At 53.9% G+C, this 19413-nt stretch overlaps 2 protein-coding genes across 2 annotated transcripts; one reads left to right on the plus strand and one right to left on the minus strand.

The window, feature by feature from the left end:
• Positions 1-554: 554 nt before the first annotated feature.
• Positions 555-7938, plus strand: LOC122369540. The gene is made up of 6 exons (XM_043344354.1): positions 555-657; positions 1355-1547; positions 2208-2441; positions 3476-3620; positions 3948-4007; positions 4651-7938. The coding sequence occupies exons 2-6, from the start codon at positions 1368-1370 to the stop codon at positions 7353-7355; spliced, it is 3324 nt and encodes a 1107-aa protein (XP_043200289.1). The 5' UTR covers positions 555-657; positions 1355-1367; the 3' UTR covers positions 7356-7938.
• Positions 7939-11630: 3692 nt separating this feature from the next.
• LOC122369546 (thioredoxin domain-containing protein 15-like) lies at positions 11631-15113 on the minus strand. The gene is made up of 6 exons (XM_043344377.1): positions 14906-15113; positions 13941-14095; positions 13510-13662; positions 13063-13182; positions 12550-12752; positions 11631-12205 (listed from the first exon to the last, which is right to left on the minus strand). Exons 1-6 carry the CDS (start codon positions 14946-14948, stop codon positions 11854-11856), a joined length of 1026 nt encoding a protein of 341 aa, XP_043200312.1. The 5' UTR covers positions 14949-15113; the 3' UTR covers positions 11631-11853.
• Between the last annotated feature and the right edge of the window lie 4300 nt (positions 15114-19413).

Raw genomic sequence — 19413 nt, forward strand, 5'->3', positions numbered from 1 at the left:
CCGTCGCATTTCGTTTTTTTAATTAATAATTTATATTGTCAGAACTAGCAACATGTCTCTTCACTCAACAATAATTACAAAAGTGAAAAAGAAATGATAAATTGCGTATATTTTGGTGAAACTGAAAATTAATTCAGCACATATTTTTTTACAGCGTTGAAGTCCAGCTCCAAAGGACAGCTGACGATCGTAGCCGAGCAGGCTGTTTGGTACTTCTTCACTACTTCTTGGAAGTACCCGTTAGTACCGATCATGTCTCACATAATAAGCTATTGGAACAAAAATATCCATGTTCTTCTAATTATTCTCCTTTCACACTTAAAATAAATACTTTTGAAATGCATTTACTAATTAATTTCACAAAAACGGCTTGAAATTTTACAACGTCAAAATACTTATTCCAATTACCACCATGAAACCACCACTATATTACTTGCTTACAGACCCGTGCGCACAGTGCGCGCAGTTTTATCGTGACGTCAGAGGGTGCTTCCTCAGTGGCGCCCCCTGGCGGGGAACGCGTGCAAAAAGTCCAGCTCTTAGGCATGTCCGCCATCTTGTACGTCAATCGCTGTCAGGGGTCGTTGCCGTCGTTGTGGTACTCGCAAAATTTTGAGATATCTTCGCAATGTGAAGCTTTATTGGAAATTGTGTTAGGTAAGTAATTCTGTGTCCAATCTCACTGAAGAAGCCCGTTCAGCATGTTCACTGGCTCGTACTAAGATTGCCGGAAGCTCTTCGGACCGTGGCGATGCCGGCATTTTTCGATTGCATAATTGTTGTCATTGATTCTTCATTCAATGCACAAATATTGATTTTTCTGTTCCTTTTCAAAGTGTCTGATGCTCTTTTCGACCTCAGCTCAAGCCAAGTACACTGCGGTGGAATACTGCATGTGCTATTATCCCTTCATTCATTTTTTTTCTGCATGAGGCAATTATGGCGCACTGATTATATACCTATAAGTGCCGCTGTTAATTTTTAATATTCTGATGTAATTTCAACAGCCCTTTGATTTTGAAGTGCCCTGGAGATTATTTAAATTTTCATACACACAGTAGGTGGTATTAGTAGAGCAGACGTCATGCGAAGGTTTTCCAACCAAGGACAGGCGCTATACCCGGAGATGCTTCTTTCTAACCAAAATAAACCTAACCTATAACCTTTGAACCTACAAACCTACAACCTTCAAACCTGCAGTGCCTCTCCTAGGCTGGAAAACCTTCACGTGATGTCTGCTCTTCAAATGTCAAGAAGACAAGGTGCTCATTTTTAAATGAGGCTTTATAGTCCTCCTCAGCTTGTGACTTGAGTAATGCATTATAAGATATGTATCTTCCTTTCTGTTTCTCAGGACTGGTGCGACCATGGGGTCACAACTGCTGCTGAGGTGGGACAACCACCTTCCCAGCTTTGCATGCTCCATGAAGGAGTGTTTCGATGATGGGGACCTCACAGACCTCACCATATCATGCCAGGGCAGAGTGCTGCGCTGCCACAAGCTGGTGCTCTCCGTGGCCAGCCCCCACTTCAAGCAGCTGCTCAAGGTAGAAGAGAACTGACTACTTGGGGCTCTGGGCTACCTGTGGTCCAGATTCCAAAAGTTTGTCACATGTTTGATGTTAAAAGACTTGTGTGGGCCTGGGTAAAAGACCTGTGTGGGTCTGGGGATAATTATTGACATTCAATAGGACTATTGCAACCCAATATCCAAATCTGATTGGGGATGTAAAGTGCATTCTGCTATAATCATAGTAGTGTTTTTGCTCATCACTTGTGTTATGTATAATCTGCTATGTTGATCTAGTGACTTAGGCTGTCTATAGTATTGAATCAGGCTCAATTTGTGATAAGAGCAATACATATACAAAACTTTGGAATGTCACCAATGCTTCTGAAATCTGAGTTGGAGTCAGCTTGAATTAATTACCTATACTCTTTATCACCTGGGTTTTAATAGGTCCCTGCCTAACTGCTATGAATAGATGTAATCCACAATCTTCTTCTGAAAGGAATTCACAAATCAGACTATCCTTTATCATATTTTGAAGGTTCTGAATGCAGATGTGGTTGTGTCTGCATTGGTGTGCATCTGCATTCTGTGTGGCATGCACCTCTGGACTATGTACTTGAGCAAAGCTGTGAGTGAGTGGTACTGATTTGTCTGTGGTACCACTAACCCCTCTCCCCTCCCCCAACTCCGGCAGACGAGTCCCGACAAGCACCCGATCGTGATAATGCGTGACATTCCGTACAAGGACATGGCGGCGCTGCTGACGTTCATCTACCAGGGTGAGGTGACCGTCTCCGAGGAGGAGCTGCCTAGCTTCCTCAAGACGGCCAAGGCGCTCGAAGTGCGCGGACTGACCGACGACGAGCGTGCCAAGGCTGCCGGCGGTTCGGCGCCGCCACCACAGTCCGCCTCCGCTACCAATAGAGCCGTGAGTTACAGTCCGTGGCTCTGGGGCTGAGATTGGGAGCCCCAGCTCCACAGTACTGGGTTGGGATCATGTGTCACATGGAATTACTGGAGGTGGTGTGTCAACCTTTCCCCCCGATCCGTCTCTGACCCGCGGCCGCCCACAGCCGACGGGCCGTCCCTCGCACCTGAGCCCCCTCCTTCGCTGACCTGTCCTGCCTCCCCGCGCCTCAGTCGTCGGCCTAGGTATTCCTCGCATTTGGAGCCGGCCGGGTATTGATTGACCGCCTCCCTGCCCCCTCCCCCACTCCCTGGTCATCGGTCGTCCCCTCGCACCTGAAGCCGGACGGACCGCTCCTCCCACCTACCCTGACCCTCCCCCTTTCAACAGTCTACGGGCCGCCCCTCACACCTGGAGCCGATGGTGCCACTCCCCTTCCCCCATCTACCCTAACTCTTCCTACCCTGTCCCACAGTTGTCGGACCGTCCCTCGCACCTGGAGCCGGCAGTGTTTATCGACCCCTGTCCTGCCCCTCCCCACAGTCTACGAGCCGCCTCTCACACCTGAAGCCGGACGAAACACTCCTCCCTCACTGACCCGCTCTCCCCTCCCCACAGCCGTCTGGCCGTCCCTCGCACCTGAAGCCGGACGAAACACTCCTCCCTGACTGACCCGCTCTCCCCTCCCCACAGCCGTCTGGCCGCCCGTCGCACCTGTAGTCCGTGATACCGCTCTGACGCACACTTCTCCCTCCCCAGTCGCAACTGTAGTCCGTGAACTGAACTGAACTGAACCGTGATACCGCTCTGACGCACACTTCCCCCTCCCCACAGCCATCAGGCCGCCCGTCGCACCTGTAGTCCGTGATATCGCTCTGACCCTCCCTCCTCTGCCCCACAGTCATATGGTCATATGGCCGCCCCTCGCACCTGTAGTCCGTGATATCGCTCTGACGCACACTTCCCCCTTCCCACAGTCATCTGGCCGCCCGTCGCATCTGGAGCCGGCGGTGCCGCTCTTCTTCGCTGACCCACCCTCCTCCTCTGCCCCACAGCCGTCTGGCCGCCCGTCGCACCTGGAGCCGGAGGTGGTGGTGAAGGAGGAGCCCTGTGACCCGGACGAGACGCCGCCCGTCCGGCCGCCAGTCGCCATGACCGCCATCAGCGACATGAGCATGCTGAAAACGTCCACCAGCCAGGGTGAGTGGCAGCAGAGATATTGGGGGATTCAGTAACGGGGTCTGGTTTGTAACCGGTAACGGCGGACCGTCTCTGTCTGTAATCCGCGCTGCTTTAGGGCCTTAGGTTCGATTATTTGGAGATACTAGCTAGCGTGCGTTTTCCGTCATTCCCTGTGAAGGACCGATGATTCCTGTAATCATTCGTCGTGCCACACGCCACCGGTCGAGTAACGGTGCCGTTCCGACCTGCGGAGCGCAGAGACAGCCGTCCGCTGGTCCCCATCCCTTGCACAACAGTTTTGAACGCGCCGACACCCTCTGAGACCGCCCGCTCGCCTACCCGCAGGTTTCCGGTTTGAAGGAGGCAACTCGTTCCAGATGGCACCGGCGGCATCCGCACCAAAGAGTAAGTCCAGCGCCGATTCCCCAGGGTAGTTGAACTGATAAAGATACGTCGGACTGTTGCGATGTGATTTGGGCCCAACGCGGGGTCTGAAAGCTCTATCGCGCAGACTTTATTAGGCAAATTAGGCAAACGAGTATTTATGAAAGGTTGGTGTCAGAATTCATGTTAGCACAAAATCGTTACCTATGGAGCGAAATCGGTCACAGGGCTGATATAGCACTGCGCTGTAATGAATCCAAAACAAAATAGATCATCGTGACTGGCATGACTCGACACATCAGCTAATCTGATGTTTGGGCACGCGGCTAGGCCAGCAATTGTTGGCCGAATATTGAAAGGCATGAGGGTGACGAAATGTGATAAGAAAAGAGTCAAGTCGCGATTCATTGCAATGAAAATTGGCCAACTTATTTAAAGACGAGCTATTTTTGGCAAAAGACCTGCACTTAATTAATATTGACGAATTATGGTCCTAGGTGTTTGGTGCTATCAGAACATCAAATCGGCGCTCCCAAATACCCCCAAAGCAACAAATTCACTTAATTCGGTCATTATGAAATTTCAAATTGTTGGCCGTCGGCCGCCGCCGCCGCCGCCGCCGCCGCCGGTGTCTGTCTGACGCGGCGCCGCTCCCCTGTTTCAGCCGTCAGCCCCTGTGTGGTGCGGCTGGAGAAGCTGGACGGCGAAGGCGGCGGCGGCGGCGCGGTCAGTCACATTGTGGGCGAGCCGTCGGCCGCGGGGGACCCGGCCGCTGGTAACCTGGACGACATGCTGATCCCGGGCACCAGCGCGCTGCTCGACCGCATCCTGCGCCGCCAGCTCAGTCTGCCCGAGCGCGGCTACTTCTGTCCCTACTGCACGCGCGAGGTCAACATGCGCACGCTGGGAAAACACATGACCAAGATCCACGGCGGTATGCGGCTGCAGTGCAAGGGGTGCCGCGAGGTGGTGCATACGCGCGTGACGAGCCTGCTCATCAACCACGGTATCTGCGTGTTGCTGCTCAACAAAAACTCCAAACTGGGAGACCAACTGATCCGTAAGCTATCGCGCCAAATCCGCTCCATCTACAAGAACCGTCGCTTCAAGTCGCAGATGCTGAAGCGGTACCCGGACCTGAGCTACTTCTGCAGTAGCTTCATCTTCGGCCGCGTGAAGCAGCCGTGTGAGCGCTGCGGCCTGGTGCTGTGGTCCTCCAGCATGGCCAGTCACCTGGAGAAGTGTGGCGAGGACGTCATCCAGTGCGACTTCTGTAACAAACACATGGCTCGCACGCGGCTGCCCTACCACGTGGACATCTACCACCCGGGCAAGGTGATCCAGCAGAAGCCGCTAGCGCTGCCGCCGCCGCCCGCCGATGACGAGTCGGGTGACGAGTCTCCGCGGCCGCTGGCGCACCCCGTGTTCAGCGCAGCGGCGCCCGACGAGGCGCCCAGCTCCGCGCAGATTGTCAGCTGCACGAAGTGCCACAAGAAGATGCGCCAGAACAACTTGCGGCGTCACATGCGCGTCATGCACCCGTGGAAGCCGAGTATGCGCCGCGTGGACCCGGCCACGGGTCTGGCGCGTGTGCCGTCCGACCAGCCGCCGACGCTGGAGGTCGCCGAGCAGCCGCAGGACCAGCACATGATGACCCTCTCCGACGACGAGCCGATGGAAGGCGCCCGTCAGGAGGTGGTTGATGACGAGCCGGCGGAACAGGCAACCGCCGACAACAAGTACGCTGCATACAAACGCACCTGCCCTGTGTGTAGTAAAACCATGTGGAAGAAATACTTGGTGTCGCACGTGCGCTCGTCTCACCCCGAGTACGAACTCGATGAGGAGGGTGAGCGGCACCTGAACAACCTCCCGCCCCCGCCGGGCGCCGTGAGTAAGGCCAAGGTCATTAAACACTGCCCCCACTGCTGGAAGACCATGTGGCGGTGTAACGTGAAGCGCCACATCCGCCAGGTGCACCCGGAGCACAGCCACGAGCTGACCGACTCATTCGACCTGGAGGCGGCGATCCGCGCGGCGGCGCTGGAGCGCGGACTTCCACCGCCGGCCTCCGAGCCTTCCTCGGCCGGCGAGGAGGATGGACAAGAGGACGAGGAAGACGCAGCGTCCATGGCTATTCGCGAGATGAACGCCATGGCGGAGGCGGAGGGCATGGAGGCGCTCCAGGCTGACGACGACGAGCCCGAGGGGGAGGAGGTGCTGGATGATGACATGGACGAGGGGGAGACGGTGCCCACCAACTCCCGCCGCCACGAGAAGAACCTGAAGCGGTGCCGCTACTGCAGCAAGCTGCTGCGCGGCTGTCACATGCGGCGGCATATTCTCAACTGGCACAGCGGCTCACCCGGTAAACCGTCCACCAAGACGGGCGTGCCGGGCGGCCTGAACCCGGCCCGGCAGCGCACCTGTCCTGTCTGTCACAAGACGGTGGTGGTGAACAACCTGCGGCGCCATATCCGCGCCTCGCACCCGGAGGTGAGTGAGGAGGAGCTACAGAACGTCACCGATACCTCCTACCCGGGCATGAGCGCCGCGCTGGCCGACGAGGCCAGTAACGACGCGTCGCTAGCCGACGCTGACGAGACGAGCTCGTCCGGCCCACCGGCGCCGACCTCCGCGCCCGCCACGCCCGGCGGTACATACGCCAACCGGCGCATGCGGCGTTGTCCGTTCTGCGGCAAGGTGATGGTGTCGAGCAACATGGCACGTCACTGCAAGACCCACCACCCGGTGGAGTGGCGCGCCACACATGGTGACGGCAGCGGCGCCGCGCGCGCCGACGCTCGCTCGGCGGCTGAGGCTGCCGAGGAAATGGAGGCGATGAACGCAGAGGAGACGGCCGCCTGGCTGGACGAGACTGGGATGGACGGCACAGACGAGATGCTGGACGGTGCTGACGCCTTCGAAGACGATGAGCCCCTCTCGGAGGACGGTGAGGACCCGATCGGTGTTGGTGATGACCTGGAGGAAGACGAGCCGGCTGAACATCCTGACGTGCTCGCGGCTGGAGAGGAACCGACTGAGGACCCGCTGGGTATGGGTGGCAGTCCGGCCGACCACCCAGACCTGCTGGATGAAACAGACGAGCCCGCCGACCACCCTGACCTACTGGAGGAGGCTGATGAGCCGGCGGACCATCCCGACTTGCTGGCTGAGGCGGATGAGCCCGCCGATCATCCGGATTTGCTAGCCGAGGCGGATGAACCAGCGGATCATCCGGATCTGCTGGCGGAAGCGGATGAGCCCGCTGATCACCCCGATCTACTAGCAGAGGCGGACGAGCCTGCCGACCATCCCGACTTGCTCGCTGAAGCCGAGGAGCAGGGTGACGAACAAGAAGCCGCCTAGGGCGCCGGCTCAACGCCTGAGGGACTGGAAGCACTGGTCGGAGACGAGCAAACGGGGTGACCCGGGCCGGCGGGCCTGGAACTCAGGGTGTGCCGAACAGCGGCGGGGCCGGTGTGACTCATGGCCGCCCTCCGGTAGGGGCGACTTTCTGATACGACTTTCAGTGGTGCGCTGTGCGGCCTATTGGGAGCTCTGGCACCTGCATGGTTGGCCTGTAAAACTTGCGAAAATCGCATACAATGTATCCTTATAATTTTTGACGGAAATACTAGTGAGTGTGAATGGAAGTTGAGCTATGTAGGTCTTTTCGTGGCGGGTCCCTGCTATCCCCTCGCGATTATTTACCCGAGCAGCTGAGGTCGTGGCTCGGGTCGAGCCAGACGTCCTGCTGTCAGCTGTATGAACGTTGTACATTGGTATTCACCGCGCGCGCCGGGTGGCACGATTTAGTTCCGTGTATGTGGTAGAGGGGAGCCGTCAGTCGATCATGTATACCGTGTAGGACGAACTGGGCCCAGGCCTACGCTGCACGAATGTATTTATGTCCGATGTGCGTGTGAAAAATAAATAAACGAATCCCAAAGTCGTCGCTTTTCATCACGCTGTCTAACGGAAATCCTGAGGGTTGGGATATATAACGGATCCGTTAGGGTTGGGATATAAGGCACGGGTCGATCGGCCACCTGACAGTTTGCGAATGATTATATCTGGCTACCTGAAGACAAAGCTAAATGAAATGACCGACATAGTCGAACGGATGGAAAAGCCGCAAGTGCTCTCACCAGCGACATGATTCGTGGCCGGGAGGAGGGAACGGGGGAGAGGGCAGAGATAGCAGAACAGCGGAAGCATAAAACGAGTCTCACGAAAACTCATGTTAAGAAAACGCTAGGTCCGCTTAACTTATGGGCTTAGTGACTATTTCCCATGAGCAGTCGTATCTGAACTTTAAATTAATGAAGTTTGGGCGGCAGGACATGTCCCGGTCAAACCAGTAACAGGTACCGATCGCGAGCTTTGCTGCAACTAGAAGCAAACGCGTTGAAACAATCGTAAAGATTGGCCAACAGACAGAAACTGGTTCGTTATCATTGCTGGTATCAATGGGTACTACGCATTAGTTGTGCGGAAACTGACTGTTGATAAGATGCAACTCCGTTGTTAAATGACAGCTCCCTAAAAAAATCGAATTAGACTATAAAGGCCCTGCGACTGAAGTGGATTAAGGCGCACATTATTTTACATTGGCGAGGTGTGACTGTAAGCCGTTCTAATGCGGGGGGGGGGGGGGCATGGGCATTCATAAGCCGTGACCTCGTCAGCAGTGCTGCCTTCCGTGCCTTACCTTTGCGGCGCATCCCCCGCGCCTTGACCTGAGCCGTGGCGCTGATCGGCGTTCCTGACCGCTGTGTCTGCCCGCAGAGCTGCCGGACGAGCCGGAGAGCTCGGTCAGTATCACGCTGGTGGCCCCTGCTCCGGAGAGCGGCGGCGCCTCCAGCACTGACTCCTCCGACTCCGAGAGCCCGCCGCCGCCCGGCCGCGCCGGCAAACGGCCAGTCGACGACGAGTGGGTACCCTCGCCGCCGCAGCCGCCGCCAATGCTGCGAAGGGGTCGCGGTCGAGGTCGGGGCAGGGGTCGCGGGTACCGCTCCCCTCGGCCGGCCGGTGATGCGCCGCTGGGCCCGCCTCCCCCGCCTCCGTCAGCAGACCTGCCGCCGCCGGGCCTGTTGAAGCAGATGCTGACGGCGGACGCGCCTATACCGTACCTACCGCTCACCACCATGGATCCACTGATGGTGACCACCCACCGCGGCGTACCCTACCGGCAGCTGTTCACGGCCACCCCGGACAGCCGCCGGCCGGGCCAGTTCTGTCCGTTCTGTACCGAACCGACACTGCCGGCACACCTCTCCGATCACTACCGACACGCTCACAAACACCGGCGGGATAACGTGTGTCGGGCGTGTGGCACCGCGCTCGGGCCGCGCCCCAGCAGGCCTCTCAACCACACCGCCTGCATATTCGCAATGCATTCACAGCCGCAGGTACCGGCCGGCGCGCTGCCCAGCTTCTGCAGTGAGTTCCGACAGAAGACCATCAGTCGCAACAACCGGGCCGAGCTACTGCGAGAGGTACCCGCACTGGACGGGTTTGTCGGACTCTCCCTCCACGGCTTCGCTCGCCGACAGTGTGCGTTTTGCGAGCAGGCGGTTTACAGTGCGGAGATGGTGGAGCACTTGAGCCGTGCTCACGGTAGACACCGGTGCCGCCACTGTAACCAATTCGTACCGTTGGATACTGTGGGTGGACACGTCTGCGGGAGTGCTCCACTGACGCCCCCTGCTGCCACCGCTGGGTTTACAGGCAGGGGTGTGCCGGGGTTGGCTGCCCTGGGTGCCCCTGATGGCACTGAGACACCTGCCGCGGGAGTCTCAGGGTTATCCACTAGGAGTGCCACTGAGACAGCTGGAGAAGCCACTGAACCAGTTGTTGAACATGCCACCGATGAAGCTGCCGGGGAAGTTTCTGAGACAGCTGCTCCTGAAGCATCTACAGGGGGCGAGCCTGTAGCAGCACCTGTCGTTGGCGATAGTGGGCTGATCTCCGAGCCGTCAGGCAGCGGAATTATATCGGATCCCTCCGGTAGTGGATTGGTACCTGAAGCATCTGGCAGCGGGCTGGTACCCGAAGCATCTGGCAGCGGACTGGTACCTGAGGCATCTGGCAGCGGACTCGTACCCGAAGCATCTGGCAGCGACTGGATGTCGTCCGTAAAGACTGAACCTGAGGACGACAACATGCTGTACCTAGACGACACTCAGCCTACCGAGCTGTCCATCAGTGACGCCTGGAGTGAGCGGAGTGCCGCCGCGCCGGCGCAGGCAGAGGGAGAGAGCGCGGAGAGCGGGGGAGGTAATCGCAGCCTGGCCGATGCCACCAACTCACACAGCGTGCTGCGGGATATGCTGGAGAGCTTCAGGAAACACCTGGAGTGAGTGTGGCCCGACGGACACGGGAGATTTTGACAGTGACTGGCATCAGATCCGCTTCAACCTGAAAGACGAGAGGTCAGGCTGATCATTGATCAATACGGCCATGTCGTCAGTCATGCCATTTCGAACCTTGACCTGATCTGCCTGGCACCTGACTGTGGATGGAATAAGACATGTTGCTTGTTGATCGTGCTGAACACTACCACTCTGATCTATGTGAATATTTGTATGTTCATTGTTCGATTGTATCACCTAGGTGTTTCACTGAAAAGCCTGCAAGTTACCGTGGGTAAATGTCACGTACCCCGAGCTACGCACGCCAACCGGTATCTCGGAGTGCCAGTGCGCGCTCAGGCTGCCTGCCCTCTCCCCAGCCCTGATGGTGTTTCAGAAATGTCCTGTTATACAGTCAACCCAGTGGCTATCCCAGGCGGACGACGTTTTATCGTTACCGTAACGATGACCCTTGTGGATAACGATGCACTGTCACTCGCTGGGGACTCCAGTGAACACTGAATGTATATGGATGTCTATTGACATAGCCGTCGGCATAAATCATGACTACACCTATTTATTAGCCCTCGGAGGTCGTATTCTGCCCTCTGTCGGAACTCGTAGCAGCCATGCTGATGTATTTTTGTCCTTCATTGTATCAAAGAAGCGCTCAATTTATTTAATGTCTAGTTGTCTTTAGCAGCTGTGTAGAGTGACGACTATGGTAGAATAATGACATATTGTCTTTTGTATGAGTGAAATCGGGATCGTTGATTTTTTTTCGTAGTGCCGTGCGATATTTTAGGAGAGGCGAGCTCCAGGAGCACCTGTTTTGTGCTGTAGCCGAATTTAGGAAGTTTTCTCACACTGTCTAGCTGCCTAGCTGGCGATGGACGGTTGGTTACGAGCCACCAATAGCCGTGTCTGGAGATCATCCAGTCGACCGATTGTCATCTCAATGTGTTTGGTGTGTTCCAGCGGGCACGCCGGGTGGAGTGTTCCACTGCTGGCGGCCGCTGCTGTGTGGAAATAGTAATGTGGATTATATTGTATGTTCTCTGCCTCTGACCTGGACGGTTACAAGAAGTTTCCTAAGTTATGGCGGGAAATGACGATCCCCCCTATCCCTCTCCGCTCACCGTCAAGTCCGTATCCGAGCATACCGCCGGTATAATGCGACACTGGATGCCCCTCGCGTAAATTAACGGTATAAAATGGCGAAACCACCATCCATTCCAGACAACATCCTGCTGGGGATATCATCCTACCACTATTCACTAACGAGGGATAGATTTACGACTTCTTATATTTGTACACGTCATTCAATTGGACACTGATCAACAGGGGCTCACGGTAAACTCGATATCTCAACCCCACTCCGAGTAAATCACAGACAATATGACACTGACGCACGAACGACAACCCTCCACCGTGGGCGGCCGTGCTGTCACTCTCTCCCTCTCCCCTCCCTCTCTCTCTCCCACCCTTCCTCTCTCCCTCTCTCCAATCAATCACTCCTCATGCAGGTGCTGCTCCGCCTCCAACCACCACGCTCTCACCGTGTCCGCGGCTCTCCTCCACAGTCTCAGCCGCGTGGCCGCGCACGCCACGCACACAATAATAAACAGCCAGGCGGCCACCAGGTACCAGTCGAGTCTGTGTTCGGCCACAGTCGGTAGCGGCCCCGCCAGGTCGGCGTCTGTGATCTCCAGCGGCCCGCCGGCCGACAGCAGCGTGTGGGACGATATGAACTCGGCCAGTCGCTCCAGCGTGGGTTCTGATTGGTTGTACCGCGCCACAGGCCGGCCGTTGTGGAAGAGGAGGACCGTGGGCACGGCGATGATGCCGAAACGCGTGTTCAGGCTGCCGGGAGAGGGGTAAGGGGGTGTCAGCGAGTGTAACATAGGCTGTCGGGACGAACAGGGACGGACTCTGCACCTCTTGATACAGTTGCTCCTCCTATCCAGGAAACAAAGTCAAGCAGACCTGACTTTTACAAGACTCATCCGTCCCTGTTGATTTGCGATCCCGGTCTCGGAACACTGGCAGACCCCATCTCTGACATTGCCCCAGCGACAGGTTTTGACTCCCGACTGTCTCAACTTGCACTTTTCATCATACCCCATCATCTTTGACCCTTCATTTCACACCAACATCTGACCCCTCCCTCGGTTTCAACCATCCACCCCACCCTCGCTTCGACCTACCTGCCGTTTTCGAGCGCATCCACCGCCAGCACGCGCAGGTCTGGGAAGACGCGCGGCAGGGCGTTCAGATGAGGCGCTGCCGCCGCGGAAAACGGACAGCTGCGACCGTAGAACAGGACCAGCAGACAGATGGCCGGCTGGCTGCGGGTGCGTACCGTCGAGTCGGCCGCCAGCGCCTCCGTCAGAACGGAGCCGTTCACCAGCTGTGAACGGAGGACAGAGTGTTATGACAGATATTAGGTCAGTTGACGCAAGGAAACATCGAGTCAGACGGCCATAGCACCGTAATAGTTACCCACCGACGCCGTGTCAGCCACCCACAGCATCATAAAAGTTGCCCACTTACGCCGTGCTTGTCAGTCAGACACAATTCAATTGCCACACGCACGGTATTGTCCATTGACACCGTATGCCAAATCCACTCTGTCAGCAATCCACAAACGCCGCGGTAAACCGTCCACTACCGTAATGCGTATTGTGGTAAATCGTTACTACCTTATAGCAGTTACCTACCTCTAAAGCCAGCACGTCCGCGGGCCGGCCCAGCGGTACACAGTTGCACAGTTTGGCCGTCGAGTTGGACGCCGCCACCCCACTCTCTCCTCCCTCACCTCCCTCTGTCTGGGTGGCATTCTGAAACAGCGACAGGAAAGAGAATATCAGTGGTAAGGTCATAACACGCCTTCATGTCGGCAGTGTGCCGACTACGGGGTCATCGTAAGTATCGTTATAAACGCGTAATTTCCGATGAGAAAATTTCGGCGTTTGAAATTACACGTAGGTAGTAACCGGTCCCATTGCGCACAAAGCCATCGATGCTAGTCCACTAAGTCCCATCAACTGGTCAATGTGCATGAACGTAAGGTTAGTGTCACTCCTGCTCCCAGGTAGGCTGCTCCACTGTCTGTGCTGTGATACCTGCAGCTTCCCTCAGTCACGCTGTCCCATACCCCAGCCCACCTGCGTCCGATCGGTGTCGTCCGGCTGCTCTGGCGGCTCCGAGTCGGCGGCCGGCGGCTGCTCCCCCTCGGCCAGGTCGGCCATGTCCGGGCCGGCCTTACTGTGCAGCCACACTGAGCCGGCGGCCGACTCGTCGTCTGTCAGGGACGGCGGCTGGGGGAGGGGACACCATCAGAAGTCAGGGACGGCAGCTGGGGGAGGGGACACCAACAGAAGTCAGGGACGGCAGCTAAGGGCAGGGTCACATGGGCACACTGTCAGAAACAGATATTGGGTCAGATGGGCACATGGTCATGGACACAAGTTGGGGATGACAGCTAAAAAGAGGGTTACAAAGATACATAACCCTATATGCAGCCAGATAAGTTGTGTGCAGCTGTGTATAACTGTGTAGTAGCAAAGCAAAAACCAAAATAAAACAAACCAGTTACCTTCATGCCCTCCAGCACCTGACGTAAGGTGGGTGTCTCAGGTGCCTGGAAGGCGGGACTTTCTGAATCTGCTGACTCAGCATCTTCGGATTGTGAAGGGACTGTCAACTCGGGCTCCTGCCATCCTTCATCAGTGTGTGCCAGTTTCAAGACCACTGTAAAGAAGTGAAATTCAGCAGATGAAACACATATTGGGTGAAAATTACAGCTTGCTTCAAGTTGAATAAAATGCTTTCACAACACATAAACAATAATAAGGTCCATTTTATCATTTACAGCATTCTGGTGCTTTCATGCTTTCACAACACATCAACATAAACAATAATAAGGTCCATTTTATCATTTACGTATCCCATATATCATTCTATGACAACCTAGTAAAATATAATTACTGCAGTCGAAGATACACTTCACCACCTGAACACGTTCTGAAAGCAAACATTTAGGCTGTTAAAGGGACCCTCCCACCTTCAAAAAAGTTAATGAATTGGCACGAAAGTGATGTCGCTCGGTTCAGAAAGAGCGAAAACGAATATCTACCAAATTTCATCGAAAAATATTCACCGGTTTTCAAGATATTAGACTTTTACTTTTGTTTACTTTTTGGGATCTCCGCTGTTCCTAGCGACTTTATTTGAAAGTGCGGAATTTGTTGCGCGCAAAGCAGCATATACCACCGCGTGCTACCAAACGTTTTAGTAAAAGATTTAAAAATCGTTAGATCTCCGCTGACGTCACAAATTCTAAGGGGGCATACCAATGTACTAGCCCCTTAGAATCCGAAAACTGCAAGTTTGAAATTCCATATCTCCGAATTAAAGCATTTGTCGATGTTGTGAGTGCCCAAACCGGTATTTGCAGGCCATGGCCACCAATTTGGCTATCTCAACTCAAAACTAATGTTAAGGTGGGAGTGTCCCTTTAAGTGTTAGGCACACATAAGCCCACAAAGACAAAATACTCACCAAATAAAAGAAAACACTGTATTGCTATCTCAGTCCAACCCATTACTCACTGCACTTGCCTATTATGCAAGACAAATGCATGGGAAAGCACCTTTCAAAATAAACAAACCCAAATCTGAATATTCCTTTGCTTATTGCACTTATTGTCATCCCAGATCCCAAAGCAATAAAACTCCTATCCTTATCCGTTTTCCAAAACTAGCCATTGATTGTCTGTTCAATAGCATTAGCAGCAAAGAGCTAGTGGGCTGGCCTTACACAGATTTAAAAAAAAATGCGAAAAATGGTGTTATGATCCTATAGCATGTCGGCTTTTATTGATAAATTGTCCTGAAGTTACTTACACAACATAATTTACCCTCAACTATATGGTCTAAAACCAGGTTACCTAGGAAACTGATAGCGCTAGCAGTTGCTGGCGTACATGATGGAACACCCGGACTGCCAGCACGAGACCGCTGTCAGCGCGTCAGCACCTACGGTCAGCACCCTCAATTCGATATGTTTTTCGTACCCCCGCAAAAATGCTTGCGTTCTCTTCCGAGCCTGAGGAACGATTTCTCCAGGGCATTCAATCATGGGTACGAACGGGCCGACAAGCACTGCCAAACCTATTTCCGTGCCGATTTTCCTCAGCCTTCTCGTTAACGACACAGCTGCCACCTGTTATCCGTCGCCGTGCATACCGTAGGTATAGAGGACGCTGCCAGCGCTCGCTCCGCTCCATTACCGACGAAGATCGTCAGCCGGGCAGGCCCGTGGCTTGGCGGCCGAGCCGTGTGACATTTCTGTCGCCGTCGCACCGGGTCATCCTGACATTTATGAGGGTGCCGGCGATAGATTTGGCTCGACTTCTTTTCTCGTACCGTTCGTGTGAGTAATCGCGCACCCTAATTGTTTTTAGTCCCGTCTGGGGTGTTCATTTCCTGCCGAGCATACCTACGGCTAATGGCCGAGAGAGCACGACCATGGTCGTTGCTTTTTTATCGGTGGAAGGAGACTATTGCCCTCTTTACGGTTTGGCCATAGTCATCGACTCATCAAATAGCAATAAAAATAATGCGAATGTCATTGCGGATACCACACAAGACAAAAAAAACGGATCATTATGGGAAACATGACCCAAATCAAAAGCTATCTACTACAAGAAAGTCGGCAGGGGTCAGATAGTTATTCTCCTCCAAATATATCCCTAAGACGAGCAAGTCGCTCTCCCGTTACACAGGCGACTGTCTCCGCACAGACCCCTGCCAGTCGAGCCGTGTATGACAGACCAGCCGACAGCCGAGGCCTGCCAGGCTCATCGGCTCCGACAGCGACCGTATCGCCAGGATCGGCGGCATTCCGGCGGCACAGGTATTCGCACAGCTATGTCGGTTGGCAGCGACAGCCCGACCGGCCGGCCGGACAGGTCATCCAACGCACCGCCAGGGGTCTGGTCAGGACGGTATTTTGGGCCACGCATCTTATCCTTTTACATGGGCACACGCTCGTGACTTTGTGGGGTTTTGATCCTAAAACGGTGTACGTTTTATAACACGGCAGTGCGGTCGGTTCTCGGGGGACTCTCTTACGACATCGGTGCTTCCGCGAGGTCGCTGGCTGGGTACCTACATGCCTGTGATGAATGGGTGGGACGGTAGCCAGTGGTGAGACAGTGCCCGATCGGAGAGGTCACGGCAGAGCCGGTCGGCAGTCGGAGCGGCCCAACTAGGTCAGTAACGTCTTGCATGTAGGTCAGTGCACGTATCGGACGCGTTGATAGCGGTGGGACATGTCAAGGACTCGCAGCAGCCAGCATTTGACGGTGGCGAAGGTTCTGTGGCATTGGGTAAAGAGGGTCGATCGAAAGTGGGTCTGGGGCGTGGGTCAAAGGTTTCAATTGTTATTTTCAGCTGTGACCCATCATAGCACATCGCTACATATTGGCCAGTGGCCTTTGGATATTTGAGGGTTTCAACATGCCAGAATAATTCCGTTTCATTCGCTCTTTTCCGAGTATGGGGTCAATCAAAATTAAGTACAGAGGACATGATTACTTACGGCGGAATGGAAAAATAACATCTACCTCATCGAATTCATCCGGCGCCAGCCACCGAGCCCCGAAATCACAGTCAATCAGCAGCGTGCGCTGTTATGCCAATAATTCTCCATAGATGGCGCTGGCGGCGGGCGCCTGAAACTATGCTGTGCCGCACGGCACGGTCGCCCTTGCCGCGCCACTGAGCCCCCCCCCCCCCCCCCCCGTCGACAGCGGAAGATGCCGTATGCTAGGGAAAAGGAAATATTTCGAAATACATTCATTCCGAAAATATTTGGGAAAATGTGTCCTTGCCTCAACTGGCCAACAGCGTCCAGCGATATATGGGCAGAATGATAAATGGCGATCGCGCTGTTCCTAATAAGAATTTATGTCACAAATAGAAATAGGTAGGTATTTAACTTTTAATCGATATGACAGAAACAACAGATAAACACATGCTTAGGTAAAAAATTAATTCGAGTCCACCCGTACCTAATACAACGAAAAGTCAAACTCTAATAGCTGTTCTTTGGCAAGTGACCCAACCTTTAGTCAATTCTGCTTCACCACAGAGATCCAGCCAATCGGCAGCATTTAACGAACCGAGTTTAACTGCTCTTTAATTGGATCCCACTTCACAGAGTTCGCCCTCACGATGATGTCCAACACGACTCCATTGGGCTTAGAGTTGGTCAGTCGCACAGTAGTGTGTTGGAATTAAAAGGACCTCAGCGAATCAGCGAGAACATTCGATACAATTCGCCATTTCGTATAACGGGGAAATATACCAATAATAGTAAAATCAGCTGTGCAATGCAGGTGTCTCGTCAAGGTGATTAACCATTCATAACATCAGGCACCCAATACCCACTCGTCTTCTTACTCATATCCTGCCCGGTCGCAGGTGCACATTTATAGACCACACGTACCACGTGTCCTGAGCGGCACGTGCCGGGTCCCACCGGTACAGGCCACGTGGCTCCACCGGATATTAAATCGTCTCGTAGCTTTCAGCCGGCTCAGTGCGCCGGCCGCCGGACTGACGGGCCGCTGGGACTCCGGCTCCCTGGACTATACCACCGCCTGCCATCAGCCATCCGGGCTCACAGTGACGGTAGTCTCCGTCCATTGAACGTGTGCTCACGCCTCTAATCATGACACATGGCCCCGGGAGTGGGCAGGCTCCGTCGCGCGGCGGCCAATATGACCGCAGCGCTCCGCGACCGGTCACCAGACGGAAGGCTATTTCTGTGGGGCACGGCGACCCCAGGGAAAGGAAGCGACAGGAGGGCCAAGAGGAAAGGCTCTAGACTGGTAATACGAGGTTGACTCGTAAGGCTAGGCTGTCGAAGAATGTTTGGGCGAAGGATGATTGGGAAAACGCATAAATAGTGTGACCACTGATGACTGTTCAGTTTTCTTCCACGCAAGATGCGCCAAGCGTATGTACAACACATTCAATTTCACAAATGAAATTGCTTGACATTAATAGGTTTGTTCTTATTCATCTATGTATTACACACATGATTGAAAGACGTTTATTCAACATGCGTAATTACATTTCAATAGTGCAGGAAATCTGGGCAGACTCAGGGCGTAACAGTCTTCAACGACCTACAATAGCTGCTTTAAAGCCATGGTCTCGTTCTGAAAACGGCACCGGATTGAAATCTGCCTCTGTCGAGAGCGAATTAAACGGCACATGCTCCGTTCCATCCGACTGGCCACGGCTACATGGAACTCGCCGAGCCGGCGCTCCGTTCGCTGACTCGATAGGCTGATTTCCAATAAGGTCTCTGCCTGAACACAATCGGAAACCATTATTCTGGATTAACAAAGGGTCGGCGCGGCAGCATCTGACGGAGGTTTCAACTTGCGCAGCGGTGAGAGATTGCCAAGGCCATCAAGTATAAGTATCAGTGATTGGGATTGGTGGTTTTTACCTTTTGGCTAAATTTCATTTAGCAAGGCTGGTGTTATGAGCATTTTGTGCTTACTGCTAGTATGATTTAAACGTGAATTATCTCAAAGAATATTCATTACTGGCTCAGGGCTGAGAGTCATTCATATACTACAAGCATATTCAAATTACAAGCATGAGCTGCAGGATAGTCTGAAAAATTCTCAGCATCGAACAATATGCGCTTACTCATATCTGTAGTTTTATACATACGCTCTCGGTGCCTCCTGTTCTTTCTGAATCAATATTCCACCATGCATGTGAAATGAACGTAAACGCATCCTTTCGCGTGGGAACGACGAATAGCTCAGCTCTTCTGCGGGAGCTGGACGAAATTCAAATGTACGCCGTGCGGTCTCTTTGAAGCCCACGGAGGTGTAATCTTTGTAATGAGATCCTTTAGATAAGCATTCAGGCATGAATGTGCATTTTAGGAGATTATAGCTGAATAAAATTATTACAAATCGTTTTTAATTAGCAGCTGTACAAGCTTTACCCCAATTGATCTGAAAATATATTACATTT

This window comes from Amphibalanus amphitrite, unplaced genomic scaffold (genome assembly GCF_019059575.1).
Source record: "Amphibalanus amphitrite isolate SeventyFive unplaced genomic scaffold, NRLGWU_Aamphi_draft 000034F_arrow, whole genome shotgun sequence".
Lineage (NCBI taxonomy): Eukaryota > Metazoa > Arthropoda > Thecostraca > Balanomorpha > Balanidae > Amphibalanus > Amphibalanus amphitrite.

What these genes read in the sequence shown, in the direction of transcription:
- LOC122369546 (XM_043344377.1), bottom strand. Translation starts at nt 14,948, where the DNA reads ATGGGTTGGACTGAGATAGCAATACAGTGTTTTCTTTTATTTG. An exon ending in ACGACACCGATCGGACGCAG is followed by an intron (nt 13,183 to 13,509) that starts GTGGGCTGGGGT and finishes TCGCTGTTTCAG; the next exon opens with AATGCCACCCAGACAGAGGG. An exon ending in GATGCGCTCGAAAACGGCAG is followed by an intron (nt 12,206 to 12,549) that starts GTAGGTCGAAGC and finishes CTCTCCCGGCAG; the next exon opens with CCTGAACACGCGTTTCGGCA.
- LOC122369540 (XM_043344354.1), top strand. Translation starts at nt 1,368, where the DNA reads ATGGGGTCACAACTGCTGCTGAGGTGGGACAACCACCTTCCCAGCTTT. An exon ending in CCTCCGCTACCAATAGAGCC is followed by an intron (nt 2,442 to 3,475) that starts GTGAGTTACAGT and finishes TCTGCCCCACAG; the next exon opens with CCGTCTGGCCGCCCGTCGCA. An exon ending in GGCGGCATCCGCACCAAAGA is followed by an intron (nt 4,008 to 4,650) that starts GTAAGTCCAGCG and finishes CCCCTGTTTCAG; the next exon opens with CCGTCAGCCCCTGTGTGGTG.